The sequence below is a fragment of the Sphaeramia orbicularis genome, chromosome 15, assembly GCF_902148855.1.
Source record: "Sphaeramia orbicularis chromosome 15, fSphaOr1.1, whole genome shotgun sequence".
NCBI classification, from domain to species: domain Eukaryota; kingdom Metazoa; phylum Chordata; class Actinopteri; order Kurtiformes; family Apogonidae; genus Sphaeramia; species Sphaeramia orbicularis.
This window is the reverse complement of record NC_043971.1, coordinates 36,734,366-36,758,713: the sequence shown is the minus strand read 5'-3', so window position 1 is coordinate 36,758,713 and position 24,348 is coordinate 36,734,366. Positions and strand designations below refer to the sequence as shown.

Genomic DNA, 24,348 nt, shown 5'->3' with positions numbered 1-24,348 from the left:
GGTTATAAAATAGATGACACAACACAATTTATGGAGAAGCGAGTAAAGCCGCTATGTTCCTTTTCTGACATTTCTGATGGACTGACAATGATTGGTTCTTAAAACTGTCAGCTACGCCCCTCGCTGAGGCACAGAAATGTTGAATGTCAGAAAACATGCATAACAATTTGTTAAATGGTTATTATGGAATTGTTGTCCTAAGACACACAAAGAATTGCCTACTGAAGTTTTAACTGAGCCGGATCACAGAGAGGCAGATGTCTTAGGTAATCTAATTACAGCCATACCCATAAACCCATGGTCATCAACATACATTTGTCATTATTTCTCCCTAAAAGTGCATTGGGACATTTGTTTTATTATTAAATCTAGCGGTCTGGCTGATTTCCAAAATGTGATTAGATCTGCAAATAGAACAGTAAAGAAAATGAAAACATTCCACTGTGGACATTAATGGGTTGAGCATAAGATACATCTGCTGCACTGGGGCTAATGTATAAAATAGTTAAAAATAGTAAAAAAAGGAAATAGTGATGCCTTTCATTGATAAGGCTGAGTCAAATCCACCCTAAACAGCTTCACCTTCACATTCAAAAGTGGACAGATGTTTGAAACTTTGTCGTCTTTAAACGTTACTTATTAAATTTGCAGGAATCATTGTAATGTAATAACTGTACACAGGTTTATTTAGAGAATGTGTAAAACACTAGTGTTGTGTTTAACAGGCGTGACCATGAGTGTGATCCTGGATTTGTCGTACACGGTGAGTATCTGGATCTCCGCTGCTGTGGCCATCACCTACACTCTGCTGGGAGGTCTGTACTCCGTGGCCTACACCGACATCATACAGCTCGTCCTCATATTCATCAGCCTGGTGAGTGGAGATGGAACTAAACTTTCACTGTTGGACAATGTTAGTGGAAGACTTTGACAAGTCTGTAGAAAACACCTGCTTTGTTGAAGTCCAGTCCAGTCAGATCTGAAAATGCAGTCATAAACAGGGGTGTTAGAAAATATCGGTTCTGCAATATATCGCGATATTTCATTTCACAATACTGTATCGATATTAAAAAGTACTATATCGATATTTTTAGGTATTTATTCCAATGCAGATATGGCAGAGGTTCATTTTTGTTTTTCTTTATTGTTTATATCTTGTTTATTATTATTTAAAACTGTATTATTAAATAATGGTTCTTGGAAGTATCCTAAAAGCACTTTTTTACTGTCTGAGAGGCAGATGGTAGTTCCTTTGTTGGGATTGAACTAAAATACTGTTCTGATGTTAGTTCTGAACTAATAGAATATGAACATTTGAAGAGGATCTTAAACTGTAATGTCTATAAAACAGAATTAAATTTTTACCACAGGAGCATTTTGTGATATAGCATTAGATCCTGTTGTGATCAAATAAATATGTGTTTAGTATTTGTGTATGTTTTTGGTGTAATTCAATTCTTCAAGGAAATAATCGTTTAAAAAGAAACAAACAAAAAATTGTCTTTTTATCAGTATCATGATATATCGTATCGTGATCGTAGTATTGTGATTTGTATCGTATCACCAGATTCTTGCCGATACACAGCCCTAGTCATTAATGTTAGGGTCTTTGTTAAGGATTACAGTTTGAGGGAGTAATATTATCACTTGAATGTCATCAGTCTGCTGAGTTGGATATTTGATGTGTAAATATTTCTCTTCTCAGTGGATGTGTGTCCCCTTTGCACTGATGAGCCCTGCAGTGTTGGACATCACTCAGACGGCTTATAACAACACCATTCAGCCTCCGTGGGTTGGTTCGCTGGAGGCAGACAGAGCCTGGAAGTGGATTGACAACTTTCTACTGTTGGTGAGACTTTGACTTTGAACTACACGGCTATAAAATAGAACTAATATCTACTTCATAGACTCACTGATGCCAAATTAGCACTTTTCTTTCTAGATTTAGCAACATTTCAGACTACCCTACACTGTAAGCCCGGATAAGTAGAGTTTACTCAAAAAATTTGAGGCAAGTGATTGCACTTAAATGATTTGAGTAATGATCAACTAATCAATTGGTTTAAGTAGGTTCAACTTTAATGCTAAAAGTATTGAACTTAAACTATTAAGTAGAAAACACTAAAAGACAAGTTATTTGTACTTTAAATCTGTTGTAAAATCAACCCCACTATCCAACCATTCAACTCAGCACTTTAGGTTACACTGACTAATTTTCTCAATTGCAGCCAGATTAATTTATCATTGATTAAACAACTTTTTTTTAAGTTAATCAGACTCAAAATCCTATTCCTGACCTAAATAGTTATGAATTTATTCAACATAATATATTGTAACATGAATGGAAATTAGCACAATATTATTTGTCAGTACAGGAAGTGCTTTGAATTTGACAAAACATTAGGATTTCTTTTGTACTATAACAGTCTTAGATGAACAGTAAAGCCATTGCTCGTCCTATGGCTCTGACTCATGGTGCAGCTCTACAAAAATACAAAAACAAACACAAAAAGGCCAATAAACACTGCCATACACACATTAAATCCAAATTAACACTAACACCACAACCCCGCTGAACCCCTGCGCATAAAAATAACACATTTTCAACAACATGCCCAATACCCACAATGCAATGCGAATATAAAAAGGTGTGGTCATGACTAAAACTTAGTGATTTAATTCCATTCAACTTAAACTTTTTCGTACTTTCAACTATGTCTACAAATAAGTAGAATATACTTAACATTTTATAGTAACATCATAAAACTTAAATCATTTAAGTGCATTGTAATAAAAGCATTTTAGTAAATACAAATTCCGGGCTTACATTGGCAATGTTTTGTTTTTCCCAAAAAGCACAAAGCAATGAATTTAGCAACTTTGAAAATTAGTTTGGGAAACTTTTAGCAACTTCTGATAAGTGACTCAAATGCACATATTTTACCTCCAAATGACACAAAATTATTTTCTCTGCAACACAGTCAGAAAAACACACGATCTGTGTGCCTGAGAAACAGCAACCTGCAACAAATCTAGCAACTTTTTCTGGTGTTATTGGACACTTTTGGAAACTGTGACGTGAAAGCACATATCATTCACGTATCATCTAAAACAAATCAGCCCACTGAATATAAATCACTCCCATTGACATCGACAGGCTTCTGTAGTGTCTCTTTTTGGTCCATGTAGATTGTTAGTGTTCATGTTTTAGTGTGACTTGTTGTAGGCTCCTCAGTGGACAGAAAGATTAAAAACCAACTAAGCAAATCTAAGAAAATGAAGGTAAAACTAAACAAACAAGTAAACAAATAACCTACAGTAAGTAACTCCTCCAGAGTGTCTCTTTTGCATCACTTTAGGCGGTCACCAAGTCCAGATAAAGGAGGAAGGTTGGAATTGTGGCTTTAAAAAGGAAAACAAGAATTGACAAAGTACATTACATCATTCCTTACAATCGCATGAACATTTCCATTTATGCAAATTAGGTGATGAGATCAGTTTGCAAATTCTAGCAACTCTGGGACAGCCAATAACGACTTTCCTGACTGAGGAGTTGGCAACACTGCATGGACTGGATGGAAGAAGTGCATATAGCCAGAGGGATGTTGAACTGCTATTTTAGCATGATTTGGGCTTTTGGGTATTTACATCTGGGTTTTTTTAGAAATATATTTGGACAAGAAGGTGGATCTTGGGAAGAGTAAAGTGTGAAACCTGCAAAGCTAATGCTGCTCATAACAAAGATCACATTGCTACGTAACACTGTTAAGTTAACACTGCCACTGCCCAGTACTTTCAGCTGATTTATTAACGTTAACACATACATTTTGAAGCTCTGAAAGTCTGACTCAACAGGCAAACTAGCTCAGAATGACCATGCCTCTAAAATATGCACAAGTTTAAGGATTTAAACTGTTTCACCTGTTAAGTCCTGAGCCATTTGTTTCCAATTAGAATCATGTCAATAGTCGCTTTTCCATTGAACATCTGCGCAAAACTTTACCGATATTTACTAAATGTCGAAAAAACAGAAGTGCGTAATGTCGGTTTTTCCATTAAATCACAAATGTGATGATTTGTTTATTTATCATCGCAAGATGACACGAGAAGTCATTCCATAAACATGGTGATGAACGAAAATATGGTGTTGATTTACAGATATATTCATTATTATTATATATTACCCCTCTATCTTGTACTAAATTAAAAAATGATCAGGTTTCCTGATGTGTCCACACATACCGCGACATGTTTCTTCTTTGTCGCTTGTTGTAACGTACGTCAACATCCATTTTTTTAATTCACCTGACTCTAGTTGTGAAAAAAAGTCTTTCCATTGCAGTTTTGCGTGATATACAATTTGCACTACGCCCGAAAAACCACCTCTTGCCAACACAAAAACTTTTAATTGAAAAATGAGACTTTTGGTGAAATTGTTGTTTTTCCATTAGGTAAATTTTTATGCGCAAGTTATATTTGCACAATTTGAGGGTCAGTGGAAAAGTGACTAGTGTAAAACAAAACAATGGATTAATAGCGGAAGTTTCATTCATACAAAACCAAGTTATGATCAGAAAACAGCAAGAGTAAGACAAAATTCATAGTACTGGTTTCATTGTGCAGACTTTATTCTTACTCTTTGTCTCGTTCAGTGAGTTTTTTGCAGTACAGAAATAATACTTGTACTGTTGGATCTGCTTAGCATTAGCTTAGCACAGTGGTTTCCAACCTTTTTTGGTTCGTGACCCCATTTTAACATAACAAATTTTTGGCGATCACAGACATTCAAAACGGAGACTTTTTTTGGGGTAAAATTAATTTGTTTTTGATCATGTAATAGTTTGCTATTCTATGTTGCAAATAAATGTTAGTTTTAGATGACATTTAGTCTATATAATGTATATTATTATGGACAGAGGCAGAAAAGCCAGGTGTAGATTACTGCACAAAGGGAGAATTTTATTTTCCTTGGTCAGGATATGTACAGTCAGTCCAGCTGTGATTTATAAGGAGGACAATTAATACTGAAAAAAAACAAGAACTGAAACTATGAATTATGAAAGCGCTGCAGTATCTGAAACTGACCACAATGATCATTTGACACATAAACAGAACCACAGTGCTGCAGTTTCAGACTCACAGTTTGTCATGTCTTTTATGGATTGCGATTGTCTCTGTCAACTCACCATATATTTTTTATCAATAATTATTATTTTTTTAAATCAATTACTAGAAATTTCAGGCGACCCCATTTGAATTCCAGGGGACCCCACATGGGGTCCCGACCCCAAGGTTGAAAAACACTGGCTTAGCGCTACAAATTATTTCACGTTGGTCTGTGTTATAAAGTTATTCATGACATACGCTGGTCTCAGACTGTTAACTTGTTTTAGATATTTGCCCATTTGTTGTTTGGATAGTGTTTAGTTGTCTAACAGTTGGTTTTGTTGAGGTTTTAGCTGATGTTCTTCTGGTTACATGGATGTATAGTATGTGTATATTGCTACAAGTGTTGTGTAGTATTACCATGGCAACACAGATGGAACTGGCTACAGATTTTCTACATAAGATTTGTACATGCTAATGCACAAGTGATGTGTCAAGATTGTGTTGGAGTATTTGGGAGTCAAAAGTGTTGACCTGAGCTGGGTTTTTCTAAGCAGTATCTACTTCTAACAGTGTCTAGTGCTGCACATCGTGACTACTGTGGAGGAGAGGCACTGAAGAACTCCAGAGCTTTAGAACTTTAGGTTTTCATGGAAATCCAGCCCAATTTCTTTATAGAAATCACAGTATCATGCTTGTTTCCATGGCTCTATGAAACCAAGACCACTGTTAGTTTAATAATGGAGTTAGAAAATGTCAATAATTGATTAGCTGCCTGCACAAAATAGACTCCAACCATTGACTATATGTAATTAGTGGAAAGAGGAACTGAGATGTCACCCACTGGTTTCTGCACAGCTGTTTTGAAGCCAATAGTGTGTGATTTAACCATCACCATGCTGACTTTTTGTAGCCAGATGTGACCATATTTGGACAGAAGAGGCAAAGTGACAGGAGTGTGAGGGGTCACAACCATCAGTGAGGGGTCATTGATGAGCTGATGCTAAATGTTTGATTTTCAATAATAGAAATGTCATCAAGCATTTGTCAGTGGTGTTGCACTTAAAGCGTACCTGTAGGAACAGGGGAAGACCCTAGGGCACAGGTGTCAAACATGCGGCCTGGGGGCCAAATCTAGCCCGCCAAAGCTTCCATTCCGGCCCACAGGGTGAAAGTGCAGAACTTCACCTGAACAGTTAAGGTTGTCCAAATCATTTTGGTTCAGGTTCCACATACAGACCAATGTGATCTACAGTAAAAATAACAACACAATAACCCATAAATACGACGACAAATTTTCTTTGTGAAAAATTATGTGGAAAAAATTTAAGTGAAAAAAAAAAAAATTTACATTTACAAAACTATTCTTTCACAATAAAAGGCAAATAAATACATAAATAAAAACAAAGATGATATGTGCAATTTGAACAATATTCTGCCTGTTACTAAATGTTTTGTGCATTTATAGATCCACTGTGATCTGTAGTTGTGTTAATAATAATAAGAGATGTAACATTGTAGAAATTGTTCAAATTTTAGTTCCAAACTCCAAACTTTGAACAATATTCTGCCTGTTACTAAATGTTTATGTAACATTGTGTGTAATGTACATGTATAAATAATAAGTCGAGGCATAATATTGTTAAATGAAATTTCAGTTTTTTAAGATTATTCACATCTTTTTGTAAAAATGTAAATATTTTCATAATTTAATTGGGGGGTTTTTTGTACTAAAACAAAAAGAAAAACTTGGATTTGTCATTATTTATAGGTTATTAAGTCATTATTTTACTGGTCTAGCCCGCTTGAGATCAAATCGGGCTAAATATGGCCCCTGAACTAAAATGAGTTTGACACCCCTGCCCTAGGGGAAGATCCCCAGGTTGACTCTAGGTGATCAAATACGAGTACACAAGCAGCAGTGAGTGAGTGAGACTGAGTGGAAAGCACGTGTTTGTGCAGCTGTAAGCTTTGCACGCCGCCATTGTTCTAGGGACATGACCACGACAGCACTGGCCGATCATCTGTCATCTTAGACTGGTATCTGCTGCACAGGGTCAGTGACTGGTCCATCGTAGACCAAGTAATCGGACAATACAGCGTTAATGTGTCACTACCGGTGCTGGAACAGCCCGTGAAGAAGGCAACATGTCCCTGACCATGTCTGACTGACAGAGAAGTGACTTAGTACTCACATGTACTTGACAACAGGCTATAATGCAGTGGTTCCCAACCTGTTTTGGCTCGTGACCCCATTTTAACATCACAAATTTCTGGTGACCCAAGAACGGAGACATTTTTTTGCTAAAATGAATTTGTTTTTGATCATGTAATAGTTTTCTATTCTAGTCTATATAATGTATATTATTGTGGACGGAGGCAGAAAAGCCAGGTGTAGATTACTGCACAAAGGGAGAATTTTATTTTCCTTGGTCAGGATATGTACAGTCAGACCAGCTTGGATTTACAAGGCTGACAGTTAATACTGAACAAACAAGAACTCAAACTATGAATTATGAAAGAGCTGCAGCATCTGAAACTGACCACAATGAACATTTGAAAGATAAACAGCACCACAGTGCTTCAGTTTCAGACTCACAGTTTGTCATGTCTTTTATAGATTGTAATTGTCTCTGTCAACTCACCATAGAGTTTTTATTAGTACGTTTTTCTTAATTTTTTATCAGTTACTAGAAATTTCAGGCGACCCCATTTGAATTCCAGGTGACCCCACGTGGGGTCCCGACCCCAAGGTTGAAAAACACTGCTATAATGTAAGTTACCTGATGGAACGGCTACTATTATACGTAATCTTCTGAAATAGCTAGCAATGAAAATTCACTATAGGTACCCTTTAAAGAGGTCATATTTTGTTAAACCCACTTTTATTAGTCTTTGGTTCATTTGTTTGTGTATTTGGACCCTAATAGTTCAAAGTTTGAATTTGAACCCTCCAGGTGCTGCAAAGCTATCTTTATATTCATTCCAGCAAAAATCAAGTGAATTTCTACAACCCATTCCAATTCCTTCTTAATTTGTGACATTTTATTACTAGTTACGTCATGGCATTTGCACATATAAGGTCAAGACTTCCACTGAACATTTCTCCGAGAACGACATGATTGTTTGTCAGCAGCAGCGGTTGTGGTAAAAACTGAAAATGTGTCCAAACTTTGAGCCGATTACCTAAAATGTTCAGTTGTTGATTGTATTAACAAACACAAGTGGCTGAATGGGACAGAGCAGCACAGTCATCAACCTGGAGGGGGTGGGCTGTGAAGTGGCTCACATTTAAAGGGCCAGCGCTCAAAACGACTGTTCCGGTGTCATTAGTCAGAAATATGGTTGAAGATGAGCCTGTAGACTTTAATTAATGAAGAATTCAGACCCAAGCATAGCATTAACAGTTTATGTAGACCACAGGGAAATGATTTAAAATGCATAATTCCATTTAAATAAGCAACATATCACTCCTTTAAGTGTACTTCTACACTGGCTTCAATCTGGAGATGAAGTCCTTTTACCCCTTGACTCTAATACAGTCTTTTGTAAACACAAAAGCGTGCATCTTCAGCAGTGCACAGGTAAAATTAGCTAAAGACAACAAAAAAATACATGGTACCAGGCTCTAAACATGTGGCCATTGAAGGAAGTACAGGGTTTAGCGCTGGCTTAATTTTTCAGTCCCAGACGTTGCTGCTTGATCTATTCATAAAGTCCTAGATGCTGCTCTGCTACAGTCATCATTTTTATAAGAACAATAATATCAAATAGCAAAATGCCGTGTGAAAGGTGCTTTTCACAGTGATGAACCCACAGAGTACTATCACCTGACTGCAGTTCCCATAGAGACTTGGAGCTCATTGTGTTGATCTCAAGGCTAGAGCTCATCTTGCCTCATAGGGTTCTTTTTTTGGTCACAGCAGGCAGTTGTTTTCTTTTAGGAAAAAAAGGCTTTAAAAACCTGTTCATTACTCACAGCACACTATCTGCCCGCTAGGTTCATGTGGTCAGCGTGTCCTCTGCCCCCTTACTGGTTTCAGAATTCATAGATGTGGTTTCTACATGTTTGGACAAGTTAAATGTACAGTTTTGTAAGGACACTGTGATTGCAATGTCAGGTCATACTGTCGAAAAACATACAAAGGATATGAAGGAAAATCCCAGTTACTTGCAGCCCTTGGCTTGTGATTTTCTATGACAGCTTCTTTTTGAGCACAGATCACTGATTGATTTTTGACTTTGTAATGAAGGGCCTATAGAAACTGATTGTGTCTGTGAGGACCAAGGCATTCTAGTGTCTTCTTAGGTTTCTGTTTTAGAGATAACGATCTGTCATACACACTGAAACAGAATGCATTGTGAGTGTTACGTAAACATGATCCCTTCAACTTGCTATTAATATATTTTAACTCGAAGTGAATTCCTCAGGCTGAAGGGGAATAAATGGTTCTTCTTCTGCCAACTAATGTTTTCTAAAGCCTCTGACTTGTAGCTTAGGTCTTCGGGGGTATCATCAGGATTCCTTAGATGGAGGTGCTGCTTCTAAATTGTGGGGGTGTTTCAGGTTGCTGGGTATTGTTTTTGAAGTTGATCCAGTATCTGTTTTTGTGAGATGTATGTAAGTCCTGGGAGATTTTTAACTTCTTGCTGCCGTTTTGAAGCTTTTTCAAGCATATTTTTTTTACACTGTGTTTTTCCACTTGTTTTGTCAGAACTGTATTGACTCAGCAAACGCCCTGTTTCTACAAATATGTATTTAAATTACATCGGTGCATCCTGATTTACCTGTCTTCCTTTCTTGATTTTTTTTCTCAGGGTTTGGGGAATTTGGGGCTCCAGAATTTCCACCAGAGGACGCTGTCCGCCTCGTCCTCGTCTACAGCCAAGATCACCTGCTACGCTGCTGCGTTCATCGTTCCAACATTAGGCATCCCTCCCATTCTGCTCGGAGCAGCTGCCGCATCAACAAGTACGAATCGGGAGCGCACAATAAAACTTAACTTTAAACCTCATTTTCATTCTTTATTTTTTAGTCTACCCATTATAGGTGTACCAGGAATTCAGTCCGTCCGAGATTATTTTCCATCGCATTTCTCGGACACTATTCCCCCGATTCTTTTCTAATTTCACACGCATATTTTTTATCATTAGGAGAGGTGCAGTGAATAGGTTTGATGGCTGAATTTAAATTTTTTTTTTTAAATCTCAACTTACAATTTTTGTCCACCCTGTTTCTGGGACCATGTTCACCCATTTTTTTTTTCAAATTGGACATATGTTCTTTACCACTAGGAGAGGTGCAGTGCACAGTTTGATGGCTGAATTAAAGTTATTTTAGTTTTTGCAAATTTCTGAAAATTTCAACTTAGAAAATTTGTCCAACTGATTTCTCAGACATTATTCATCCAGTTCTTTTCAAATTTCACACACATATTTTTTACACGTGCTTTTCTCTCAATTTTTGCTTTTTTTATGTTTTTAAAAGACTGAAAGTTAAGAGTCAAAATTAATCCCTGGGGAGGCAGAATATCAGTGAGCAGGAGGGGTAAATTGCTGTGCAACCAGGCGGGAGTATTAGTACATTCTGCTTACTTTTCACTTGTTATTTAAAAAATGAGCTCAGGGAATTAAATACTGCAGCATCAGAGTGAATGATTTTAAGCAGATTGCATTGCTCTGCTCACAACTCAGTCCACCTAAAACCTCCAAAAACCCTTATTTTGACTGCTCAGAGGTTTTTAGTGAAGGGGATGTTGACTCACACAAATGCATTATTTTCACAGTCAAAGTTACTAAAACTCAAAGGCATCATAGAACTACAAACAACACAAATCATATTCAAAGCCAAAAATAATCTACTACCAGGAAACATACAGAAATTATTCACTGAAAGGGAAGGGAGTTATAATTTAAGGGGTAGATTTCATTTCAAAATTCAGAGGGTGCGCACTACTAGATAAAGTTTTAGCATATCTGTGTGTGGTGTTAAAGTCTGGAATAGACTGAGGGAGGAGCACAAGGAATGTTCAAACATAAGACAATTCAAAAACACTTATAAGAACATGTTTTTCACAAGATATAGGGAAAAGGGTTGTTAATTGTCACCATATGTTCACTGTTGTTTATGTATATATTTCCTTCCTTGAGTTAGTTATTTGTTTATTTATTCGCTAGCACAACTAAGAAAGGCATTGGTAAAAGATTATATGTGTATTTGTATGTTGTTTATATGTATAAACGTATATATGTGTATATGGATGAATGAGTGTGTGTGTATGTGTGTTTGTGTGTGTGTGTGTGTGAATAGATATATAAATATTGAAGGGTAATGTAAAAGGAAGAGGGACATATAATATTAATAATATTGTAGGGAGAGGGGGTGGGATTAAATAAGTTGCACTTCTTCCCCTTTTCGGGCATGTAAATGGAATTATTGTGCTTTTCTTCTGACTAAGATTGTTATGATTCTTGATATTTGTATTATTATGTATGTTTTGCTAGTGCATATATGTTAAAATTTCATTGCATGTTCGGAATAAATCACTAAAAATCACTGTAGTCTACCGTGACAGTGATGCACCTCAGAAAAATGAAGGGGAAGTCCATTCTGCATTACTTTAGAAACATAGCAGGCACCTCCACTGCTCTGTTTCACCAAACGTCTTAACTCTTTGTTTCCCAGATTGGAACTTGACTTCTTACGGTTCTCCGTCTCCCTTTGAGCGTGGAGAGACCGGACTCATCCTGCCCATCGTCCTACAGTACCTCACCCCAACCTATATCTCCATCATCGGCATCGGGGCCGTAGCTGCCGCTGTGATGTCATCAACTGACTCCGCCTTGCTGTCCGCCGCCTCCATCTTTACCTCAAACATCTACAAGAACATCCTGAGGACACAGGTGAGAGAGACGATGAGGACGAGGATTGGATTTAGAATGTAATGGTTGGAGAGAACTGGTGCTGGAGTACTCAGGACTGGTCTCATGGCCACTATTTGAAGGTTTTGATCTCATCCTGGAATTGCTGACCTTTTTCACACCAGCCTCATTTGGTCTGGACTTTCAGACTTTCCAAATATGCTGGTGTGAAACCAACCCCAATCAATAGCACCGACCAAAAGAAGTGGTCTTAGTCTGGATCCAACTGAACCACTGTTTACTTCATTTATGGTTGAAAACTCTTTTTTCAGTTCAAATTTTCTGATCAGTCATACAATATTACAAAATGAGCTGTGAATTGTTTAATCTATTTGTGAAGATCTTATTAAATTTGATTTGATGTGTTATAGGGATGTAACGATTACTGGTATAATGATAAACCGCGGTAAAATTGCAGACGGTTAGTATTACCGTTTAAATTCTAATTATTATGATAACCGTGTTTGATTACTGTACGTTTAGGAAAAAAAAAAACTATACGTAAAGACATGCTTTTATGTCAGATATTTGAGTATAGTTTTAATTTATAAAAATTTTGATTTTCTATACCTAATATTTGGAACAAATACTCACTTTTAAAGTCTTTGAAAAGGTTCGTTAAGCATCTTTGTGTTATTTATGCAATAAATTATATACATTTTTCAAATCGGATTTTATATATTTTTTTGTTTTCTCGCCTTTTATGTTTTTATAGTAGGTTAAAGTGAAAAAATAATAGACAGACGATACAAATGAAGTTGTGCTGAAAAAAAATATACCAAACATGGGTATAGTAAATATTTATTTATATAGTATATAAAGGAAAAATCAAAAGGACTGAAAAACGGACAAAATAGGCTCAGACCCCTAAGGGTTAATATTTGAATGTTTCTGCAATAGAAGGTACATTGTGCCAATTATTTTATTTATTTATTTTTTTAAATACGACTTGGTTAAATTATTTCAGTGTGTGTATATAAGTACTTCTTGAACATTTTGAACATTATTTCAATAATACTGCGATAATAATGATAACCGTGATAATTTTGGTCACAATAACCATGATATGAAATTTTCATATCGTTACATCCCTAATGTGCTATTATACACAGTCTTTTCAACATTGGGTGAATGGAAAAATAGAGATTTACCCGATTACTGTGGATGTTTAGTCACCTTAAAGATAACTGTTTTGTTCATTATCGTCAGTTTAAGTAAATTAACTGGTTTGGACGTATCACACTGTATCAGTCGTATCCTTTTGTAAGTATTTGAAAAACTTTATCTGGACGGGCAGCACGGTGGTGCAGTGGTTAGCATAATCTCCAGAAGATGGATGGGTGGATGTATGGTTACTCTGATGTGTTTTTCATCTTGTGTCAGTCTTAGCCTTTAAAGTCTTGGTCTTGTGTTGTTACACTCGGGTCGTGGTTTTGATTCGGTTGAGGCGGCCGTGGCTACGACACTAGTGGGAACATTCTCTCCTCCCATTTGTCTGAGTGAATACACATGGAAGGTGATGATCTGCTCAAATATCAAGACAACGCCGTAGTTTATTTACATCTTGACATGTACGACCCACTGGTTGCAGCTGCTGATGTTGCGTAACATCGCCTTCACATGCAAAGCTCACCTTCCTTGAGGAGTTGGGTGGATCTGCGGCCTTGTGGTCAGGTCACATCCTGGTTGGATCACCTTACCACCACAAGCGAACACTACACCAGGGTCATCAACTACATTTGTTCAAACTCCTGAATTTTCTAAGCAGCTTCCAACAATAAGCCAACAGATGGATTTTAATCCTTCAGTTTGAAGGCCCATATTCAGTAATTCATTCTGCATAACATTTCCACCTCTATTGTTTTTGTAGTTGCCTCAATAAAGTTAGGACAATGCTACATATACAGTATGTATCTCTAAATAAGGGAATACATGGTTTTCCTTCAACAAATACACTGTTAGACTCTCAGCCCCAGACACATCAAACCAATGACAGTGTGACCTTCAGATCATTCCCTAATTTAGCCCAGGTTACCTCACTCATAAGGCTGCTTCTCAAAGATTACAATGTTTTCTGTTCCACATCTGAGTACAACTGCCTGAATGAGTCAGAAAATGAAGTCGGTTGAACTGTTTAAAGGTTTAATACGGAACATTTGCAGTTTGTAGGTCTGTGTACTTGTGTGAAGTTTTTGTTGGAGTGTGTTTTTGTGTTTGGAGCCCATTGTTTACAACAGCCACATTATACTGATTCTGTTCCTCATTGCCTCTATTCTGCTCCTCTACAGCGGTAACAGTAAGTTACAAATCTTAACAGCAGAAGTTGACTTTTCTACTGGTGACTAAACTCTATTTCTTAAACTTTGCCTGCACAGACAAGCTGCTCTAAATTTGAAACCACTTGTACTGTCAGATAGCTTATTGAGTTAACACTGCTCACTCAATGTGGCATCTGTTTCATGGTGTGTGTGTGTGTGTGTGTGTCTGTCTGTCTAGACTCTAGACCTTTTATTGTGAAGGATAAAAAGCAAAAGTGTTTTTGTAACACACATCTATGTTTGATGAGAATGGGCTTTAAAAGTTACTCATTCTGACTTTGAAGCCTTTATGTTTGTTTTTTTAGACCTTGTAACATTGATTTGAACCATGTTTTAAAATAGTTTCAAACAGTTTCCCTCACATCCTGACAAATGATGGAGGAGTGAGGCCTTCACAAAATGAGCAACTCCCACCAATGGATTACAACAGTTCACGTAAACACGCGAGCATATGCGAATCTTCCATATGGGACCTTTAATGTAGATTCAAATGAGCCAACTTAAAATGTTAGATATTTGTGTCCAGTCAACCTATGTAAAACACGTGCAAGTCATTGAGTTATTCTCTAGCACTTTGAGTTTGGATTTAAAAGCATTCAAAGAGATCAGTTCAGTCAATTTGCAGTCTCTTTGCAGCATATTCCATGAGCAAGGAGCAAAGTACACAAATGCCCTTTTACCCAGCTCTGTATATATCGTCTGTCTGCAGCTCTCTTGTCTTGGTCCAAATAAAAAGAGTAAATATAGCTGTAGTTGAACTTGAAGCCGCTTTTTTAAGTTGCATTTGACATAATCTGATCAACAATTGGTAATTAGAGCTGTCAATCATAAATTTAACCCGCCTCCCTGTCTGAACACACCTGTGATTGGACAGAATCTCAGCGTTTTCTATAAACTGAAAACACAAGGAGAGTACATGCAGAACTGTCATGTCCTGTCAGACCACCTGAATTACTATATGTTGAAAAGGAATCATGGGATTTTTTTCCCAGTGATGCAAAAAAACAAAACAAAACAAAAAAATATATATATACAGGGTGGGGAAGCAAAATTTACAATGAACATTTAGTTGTTCTTTCTCAGCAGGCACTACGTCAATTGTTTTGAAACCAAACATATATTGATGTCATAATCATACCTAACACTATTATCCATACCTTTTCAGAAACTTTTGCCCATATGAGTAATCAGGAAAGCAAACGTCAAAGAGTGTGTGATTTGTTGAATGCACTCGTCACACCAAAGGAGATTTCAAAAATACTTGGAGTGTCCATAAAGACTGTTTATAATGGAAAGAAGAGAATGACTATGAGTAAAACTATTACGACAAAGTCTGGAAGATACTATTAAAGAAGAATGGGAGAAGTTGTCACCTGAATATTTGAGGAACACTTGCGCAAGTTTCAGGAAGCGTGTGAAGGCAGTTATTGAGAAAGAAGGAGGACACATAGAATAAAAACATTTTCTATTATGTAAATTTTCTTTTGGCAAATAAATTCTCATGACTTTGAATAAACTAATTGGTCATACACTGTCTTTCAATCCCTGCCTCAAAATATTGTAAATTTTGCTTCCCCACCCTGTATATCAAGTACTGCAGGTTGTAAAATCTCATTACGTTAAATTTCTTCTGTATTAAAAGATCCAGAGGGTCTCCAGAGTGTTCCTCAGTCTTCCTACAGTGGGCGGGAGTTTTGTATTATTCATTTAACTGACTGTCACTGAGCTAAGGAAGAAATCTGATCAAAGTTTCCTTTCATCAGGCGACAGAGCAGGAGATCCAGTGGGTGATCCGGGCCTCAGTGGTGGTGGTGGGCCTGGCCGGCACGTCGCTCACCTTCCTGGACAACAGCGTCCTGATGATCTGGATGCTTCGCTCCGACCTCACCTACACCTTGATGCTGCCGCAGCTCGTTTGTGTCCTCTTCTTCAGCATCTCCAACGGCTACGGCGCCGTTCTGGGCTGCATAGTGGGCGTGCTCCTCAGGGTGCTCTGCGGGGAGCCGCTGCTGGGGCTACCACCTGTTATCAAATTCCCAGGATGCGTTTTGGTTAATGGAGTTTATGTCCAACGTTCCCCAATCAGGACCATCTGCATGCTCTCTGCTGTGGTGGCCATTTTGCTGTTCTCCTACCTCGCATCTGTGCTCTTCAACCGAGGCCTGATCCCTGAGAAGTTTGACGTTTTTAAAGTGAAAAGTCAGCATTTAACATATAAACATAACGGCATCATAACCGACACTAAGGAAGACTTAAAAGCAGAAAATGAGGACAATGAAATATGCGAACCCATGTTAGAGTCACCGTGTTAAATAAGAGTAGTTTAGGTAAGAAATCCCATCACCTTTTTATAACTTGTTAATATGCACAGACACTTTTAAGGGCAAACATGGAATTTCTTTATTTCTTTTAATTACAACACAGATTAATTAGATTTTTGTATACTTTTATGTACAGCATTAATGAAATAATAACACTATTATGCTCTTTGTTTTAAGAGCTCAATATTTTCTCTGCACTTTTATGAAGCAGAGTCACCCACCATGCGAAAGTATTTTTCATCATACTTGTTTTTTCACTGTTATCTGTGAGTTTCACAGCAGAATGTTGCGATATGTTGTCACATTCATCTGCTGAAGGAGCAGAGTCTTTCTGTGTTCACTGAAGACATGCACCTCCAAGCAGGATGTGTAACTTCACATATATTTTGGAGCCAAATGTGGTCTAATATGCAACGTTTTATGTGCATGTGGAAACCTGAAGCCATCACTGCTCATACAGTGAAAAATGACTCGTAGGAGAGGAACAAACATCTTGTGTCTAGTAGTTTAGTGATAGAAATAAACAGCTTACAGTGTACATATTTTGAGATTCTTGACTTTTTTTCAGCGGTGAAGGTGGAGAAGATGTACAGTTTTTACAGAGGTGACATTTTTGGGGCAAAAACTAAATGAGTCATTCAACAAAAAACTCTTAAAATTTAGACCAAATTTATCATGCATGAGTACACAGCTTAGTTTTTAACTTTTTTGTGCATTTATTTACCATAAGTAACATAACTCTAAGTAATCACCTAGATCATAAATATTAGTATACGTACGTTATCTGGTATTTTGTCTTCATTCATTAGAGTTTAAATAGTAGAAAGTGAATTTTTGACCTGAAAATGTGTTACTCTACAGCTATACATGACAGTGTGCTCATGCTTTTCTGTGGTTAGAAATCTCTGTGCTCGATTAATATCTGTCCTTTATTTAACCAGGTCAAATTCTCATTGAGATTAAAAGGCTCTTTTCCAAGATTTATCTGGCAAAGAGGGCAGCATAGACATAGTTGCAACAAAACAAGAACCAACAAACAAGCAACTACCATGCATTACAAATAAATAAATACAGTTTTAAGTTATGTAAAATAAAAGAAAGTTGAGTTAATAAGAATGACTTTAACAGTGACTTCAGTGCAAACATTTTAAGTCTGATTAAAAAACAATAACTACTTAATTCATGGATCAATAAGGTGTAATTTCTGTATTGCTGTACAACTGTAACATTTTATTTTATAATATGAATAAATTGTGTCCTTCACGTGTAATATTCCTGTAAAGGATAAGGATGTTTCTACAGAATGACCCATATTAGACTTCATCTATTGTTCCATGCAGTGCAGTTTGTTTTTTAACATCTTACAACATGACTGTGGATGATATCTAGTCAAACATGTGTATAATAGGATTTGAAATTAAGCCCCTCATTAACCTAAGCCGACAGTGTCCTACTAGCTCACAAAAATAACCAGCCTCTCCTTGAAAATGCAACATGGGACCTGTGGCATGTAGATGACAGACATGTCATGTGACAGATGTGTCCTGACCGTCCCCCTTACCCCCCTAATGTCCGTGTCTATCCCGTTTGAGGAACAGTATATCAGTGAGATATTGAATGAGGTGACATGTTGCTTTCGACTTTGTGCTGGTGCCAACAGCAGCAGCAGCTCTGGTGGAACAATCATCCCACAGGACAAAGTCATACACAGATAAAGGTCTTCTATAATAAGACTACAAAGACAAGTGTGGCTCTCAGCCTCTTCAAACTCACTGTCCCACTCCCACCACAACAAACCACAATACAGCAACTCACTCAATGTGGACTAAGGCACTAGCATGTTCTGCAAACCTATTATAGTCTTTTTATCCAGTAAAAGTGTTAAATGTAGGTGAACACTTTAGGCCTTTAACTGACAATGTTTGTATAACCTCTTCTTTACTGACAGTTTAGACTTGACATTGGCAAAAAATAGTGATCATACTTTGCATGAGTGAAGGTTTCTGGTCAGATCACAAAGCTGAGCAACGTCATGTGAGTTTATAATAATAAGAATTAGACACATGGAGGTGTTTTTTTTTAACCTTTAACATTAACCTTGACCTTAACTGCACTGTCACACCAGACATGACTGTGCATTTTGATGTATAGGAGCTGCCATATTTGGACAGAGGAGGGATTTACACCCCCTGCTGGTATCAACACATACAGCCTGTATTAGAACATGTCTGATGGATTATAGTTCAGTCCATGCTCAGATCCACAGTTGAAAAAACAACACATTGTTAACTTGGACAAATCCATACATTATATAAAAAAGGTACACTTTTAGGTGGATGGGAGAGGTACTTCATCCTCAATATATAAAACACATTTTTTCTTACTGCTGTTTGTACATATTATACAACTAAATAGTTATCCATCATCTTTCAGTTTAATGAGGATGAAAAAAAAACAAACAATGAATGTACTCATTGTATCAATTACAAGCTCCTTCAGAGGATTTAATACTCAGACTTTTTGGATGGTACAAAATATGCTCACAGGGTGGACTTTTCATCTCCTGATTCACTTGGCTGGTGCCTAAAGCAGATAATTTTAGACTCATGCCCTCATTTTAGAGCAAGTGGCAAACTCAACATTACAGTCAGCAATTTTAATCATTGCTGTGATTATTTTATGAATACATTTCATATTTCTTAGTTTACACACAGCCAAAAACACTTCAGCGCAGTAACATTTCACAGGATCACCTTTAGCTGTGATTATGGTTTATATCTGTGTACCAATATTTCACTTAAAACACATCATTGCAGCACACACACTTTATTTTCCACACTAAATTTATAGATACAACAGATTAAAACATTAATTTTATGTGAATGTAAGATGTCAATGCAAAATCCAAGACTTTGAAACAGTCGGAGCTCTGTCCTTTGTGGGGTAAAACCAAAAAGTGCATTATGGTTTTGGCGCTGTGACAATCAGTGACTTCACAGCAGGAGTGTGACTTTGACAGAAAACACACACATACCTTCAACACCACAGCAAGACATGTAACAGTTGACTTTTTACTTCATTTGTGGCTGAAAAAAAAAACCCCACGACATTTACAGTTTTTTGGTTTATTGTGCCTCAAGATGGGCAGCCTAGTCGTCCAGGTTAAAGGTCTATGATTGCAAATGTCCAGAATTACAGACTAAGACTTCCCCTGATGTGTTCAGAGTCATAAGGATAAGTCTAGTCATGTTTTTTTTTTTTTTTTTTAATATCTTTACCGTCCACACATTCGGTGAAAACACGTAACGCCAATGAATGCCTTCTCTGTACTGTCTGTGAACTTGTTCATGTGCTGTAGAGCTGTAGTGTTGTCAGAAAATGATTAAAAGCAGTGAGCTTGGTTTTTGCCCTGGGTGACATTTCTTCCCTATAAAGCACAACGGAGCACTATTTTTTAAACAAAGCATCTCTGAAGTCAAACGGGAAGGGCATTCAGTTTAACGCACAGAGTACGTCCCCCTATTACAGCCACTGATCTGCCACTTTGTCTGGATCGACTCCAGAATGTAAGGGTTTTGTCCTTGGTCTATGCTCCGTGAAAACTGGTGCAGTACCTTTTACATAATCCTGCGACAAATCAATCTAATTCATGGAGAAAAAAAAAAAAGTGTAGGAAACATTAACAGATGCAGAGTAGAAGTAGGAATGAGGTGTTAACCATTACTGCAGATATGATTATCACCTTTACTTGTGAGATGAATTCATTACTGTGTTGACCTTTGCAGAGAGTATTGGATAGTAAAGAAGAGGAAAACAAGTGACTGACCCATTAGTATTTCCTTTATCTGAAATCTGAGAGTCTGAGAGTGAGGGAAATCACATGTTCCTTTAGACAAGACTTAGTTACTCACTTCCACACACATTGAGTATAACATGTGGTTCAAGCATTACAGCAAAAATGAACAACCGACAACACAATAAAATACAAATAAACAACTCTGTTCTGATGTAATCATTGAAGTTAATCTTTTATATCAATAAGGAGTCTGTTCTGAGTGAAGTCTGCAGAATTACTGAGGATTTACGCCATCATTCCTCAGATAGTACAGTCAACTTATATAGAAGTTGACAAATAAAATCTGACATTTTATCCCTCAGTCATTTGTGCAGCTGATGTCAGTTTACTTGTTTTGCTTCAAAGTCTGTGTTTTGTGACTGTGTCCTCTCTTTTCCTCCGAGGAGTCTTACTGCTGCAGGTCAAGAGGGTCCTGGTGGTGCCTCTGCTTTGGGTTGGTTTGCAGGGTCAAGACGAGTTCCTTCATACAAGATTTTGTTTTTAATGCCGTCCTGGATTATTCTCTGCTGCACTCGTGTCTTAGCATTGTTCATCCTGCAGTAAAACCTGAGGGGAGAAACACATCTGTTTGAAAGGGGCTGTATTTATAAGGAATACATGTTTTCAACACTAGAGAACAGTGCCCTCTGGTGGAAAGATACAAGAGTTTTGCATTTGTGAGATGAAGAATCAGACAAAAACTAATTAAAATATGTCCTATATTATATGTTTTTTCCTCTACATGTGAAATGAATATCCAGATAAAAAGGGAGGTGAATCAAATCAAAATCAAATCAAATTTTATTTACGTAGTGCCAAATCACAACAAAAATTATCTCATGACACTTTACATATTGAGTTGGTTGAAACCAGACTCTAAGTCAATTTACAGAAACCAACAGAATCCTCCAAGAGCAAACACTTGTGACTGGTGACGGTGGCGAGGAAAAACTTCCCTTTAACAGGCAGAAACCTCGAGCAGACCCAGACTCCTGGAGGATGGCCGTCTGCCTCGACCAGTTGGGATTAGAGATAGAGGGTAAAGGAGGAGAAACAGAGAGAGCAGTAGAGACTGGGGGAGAAGGGGGGAAGTAGGGGGAGACACATGGAAGTGAAGTGAGCAGGGACCTACCAGGATCCAAGAGTAGTGAGCATGAAACCTGCAAACCCAACATCATAAGACCTCCTCACACGACCTGCAGACAGGCAGAGAAACTGTAGCTGAGAATCAAACTCACATGGTTTAAACTCCTCATACAAAGCTTTGCACTTCTTACTGCAAGGCAAACACACACAGAGATCACACAGGAACATAAGACTCACTGGTGGCTAAGAAGTGCAGCAGACCAGCAACTACTGCACCACCAGCTCCATGCAGGACAGCCTCTCTAGAGCAGGGGACCTTGTGGACATCTAGAATCCCAAGCAGCCTGAAACCCTGAAAGAATCAGACCCCAGTTGTGAAAATTGTCTTGTGAATGAAGATCTTTACTCATAATCCAACTTTCGCATTGCTGTATAACTATTATTACTATTATTACTATTATTATTATTATTATTATTATTATTATTATCATATCTGGTGTACAGTGACCCAGTTGTGTTTTGTACATGTGAGAAAAAGCATCCTACATGGTTACAGTTTAATCAAATTACATATTTACTAAGATATGTCAACAGTGAGGTATGGTGTGACATAGAGAGCACATAATACTGAGCAAACACGTGCAAACTGGGTTGAGTCACTTAAGAAAATCCTACATAAACAAACTGAATCAAATTTTCCAACAGGTCTTTATATTTGAGAAAGTCCTAATGCTAACACTGGTCAACAACAAATTAATTGTTTAAGTTTTTTGAGCTGATTTAGGATAATTTTGGTGTGATGAATCCAAACATCACATTAATTTTGCTCAATCAGGTCAACTTTCTGAACTATGCTACATATTGGCTTTTTAACATTTTTGCTTACATTTATGGGCATTTTCACATCATATGATACAAAATTCTTTCATATTTCTTGCAATAAACGAGTTTTGAAGATGTTACTTTTGCCAATTTATGATTAATGTTTTTTTTTTATATTACAGGTGAATGAAATGGCTTCGACTAGAAGATCTTGCAAAAATAAGCCAGACGTATTCTGCTACATCTGCGGTGAATACACCATTGTACCTAACAGGAATCAAGTCACAAGTTTCATAAAGTGTGCTTACCAATCTTATTTTGGTATTAATTATTATATTTTGTGAGAAGATCAAATTTTTCAAACTCAAATTAGCAAAAAAACCTGACCTGATTGAGAAAAACAGATGTCATTTTTGGATTTAGCGGTGCAAAATGGTCCTTATTCAGTTGAAAAAACCTAGACAACTTGCATAAAAACATTTTTTTGTAACCCAGTGTAATTTATGCTGCTATGCATTTTCGTATGCCAACCCTGAATCTGAACACTTACAAGGATGTGGCTCTGACCATTTCACACCGATATCTCATAGCTAGCTGCCATATTTATCTTATTAATGCTAATGCTACCTACTGATACTAAACGACATTATACTTCAATTCTGAAAATGGATTGAGTTTTTCCACGAAATGAATATGAGCTATGGACACGATGACATTTACAACCACTGTTATTATCTCGTGCTCATATACATGTAGTTTGGCTTTTAGGTATATGAGCAAATATAGATAAAATACTACAAAGCCTACCCAATAATAAGAAAATTAAGTGTCTTTTAATGGCTGCTCTTGACCTTCTGGTTAAATACTGCAAGCTAGGACGTTACACATTTCAAAATGTAGATTTGCGATATTTATTTTCAAGACATTTACCTTCTTCGCTGTCTCTTCGTCTTCTCCTGACATTTCTGCAATGCATCAATATATTTATGACAAGTTTACAATGACTTTACTTCAGGAAACCCATCATATAACACATTTTGTAATCACATTGAGTTCTGCGCATGCGCTCCAAGTCAAAAATGTCCGTCCGTTATAGGTGACCGACTAGAACAAGGAAATGTTTGTCTGTTTAGTTCCACTATGTGAAGTTCATACACGACAGATGTCCGGGACGCCCTATCAGTCCAGTGTTAAGTGGCTTGTTACTCGTTGAGAAAGAATTATTTCTTGCCCTTTCTATTTCTATGTTTGTATAAAGTATCTAAGGCAGGGGTGTCAAACTCATTTTAGTTCAGGGGCCACAATCAGCTAAATTTGATCGGAAGTGGGCCGAACCAGTAAAATGTATATAACAATATAACATAATAATATATAAATAATGTCAACTCCAAACTTTTCTCAATGTTTCAGAGTGAAAAAAGTATATTTACATAATGAAAAGGTTTACATCGTTAAACTATACTTTCAAAAGATGTGAATAAACATGAACTGAAAAAATGTAAGTTTAACAATATTATGCCTCAATTTATCACTTACACATGTTCAGTATAACTTTCAGTTCACAGTGGATCTACAAATACACAAAACATTTAATGACAGAATTTTGATAAAATTGGAAAAAAAAAAAAAAAAAAGCTCTAAAGACATTTCAGGTTGTTCATATTTGTTCAGGTTATTCACTTTTTTTGCGAAATTATACTAGTTAGTATAATGAAAATATTTACATTTTGAAAGAGAAACATTTGGAGTTGTCATTATCTATATGTTATTATGATAGTATTTTACTGGTCCTGCCCACTGGAGATCGAATTGGTCTGAATGTGGAACCTGAACTAAAAAGATTGTTAATATCTCAGTGTAATTTTTGCATTTCACAAATTCATCCCAGGGGCCAGACTGGACCCTTTGGTGGTCCGGCCGGATTTGGCCCCCGGGCCGC

At 37.0% G+C, this 24,348-nt stretch overlaps 2 protein-coding genes across 2 annotated transcripts in view; one reads left to right on the top strand and one right to left on the bottom strand.

Annotated features, from left to right (window-relative positions):
* Positions 1-17,206, top strand: part of LOC115433717 (high-affinity choline transporter 1-like) — a 28,128-nt gene extending 10,922 nt beyond the window's left edge. Inside the window, exons 4-8 of the mRNA XM_030155180.1 lie at positions 726-874; positions 1,706-1,849; positions 9,925-10,078; positions 11,792-12,009; positions 16,109-17,206. Coding sequence (XP_030011040.1) covers positions 726-874; positions 1,706-1,849; positions 9,925-10,078; positions 11,792-12,009; positions 16,109-16,657 — 1,214 coding nt within the window. The 3' untranslated portion in view covers positions 16,658-17,206. The remainder of the gene's footprint in view (positions 1-725; positions 875-1,705; positions 1,850-9,924; positions 10,079-11,791; positions 12,010-16,108) is intronic.
* Positions 17,207-20,034: 2,828 nt separating this feature from the next.
* Positions 20,035-23,483, bottom strand: cox20 (cytochrome c oxidase assembly factor COX20). Its single transcript, XM_030155182.1, has 4 exons — positions 23,340-23,483; positions 21,825-21,939; positions 21,634-21,697; positions 20,035-21,068 (listed from the first exon to the last, which is right to left on the bottom strand). Exons 1-4 carry the CDS (start codon positions 23,370-23,372, stop codon positions 20,924-20,926), a joined length of 357 nt encoding a protein of 118 aa, XP_030011042.1. The 5' UTR covers positions 23,373-23,483; the 3' UTR covers positions 20,035-20,923.
* Positions 23,484-24,348: the final 865 nt, after the last annotated feature.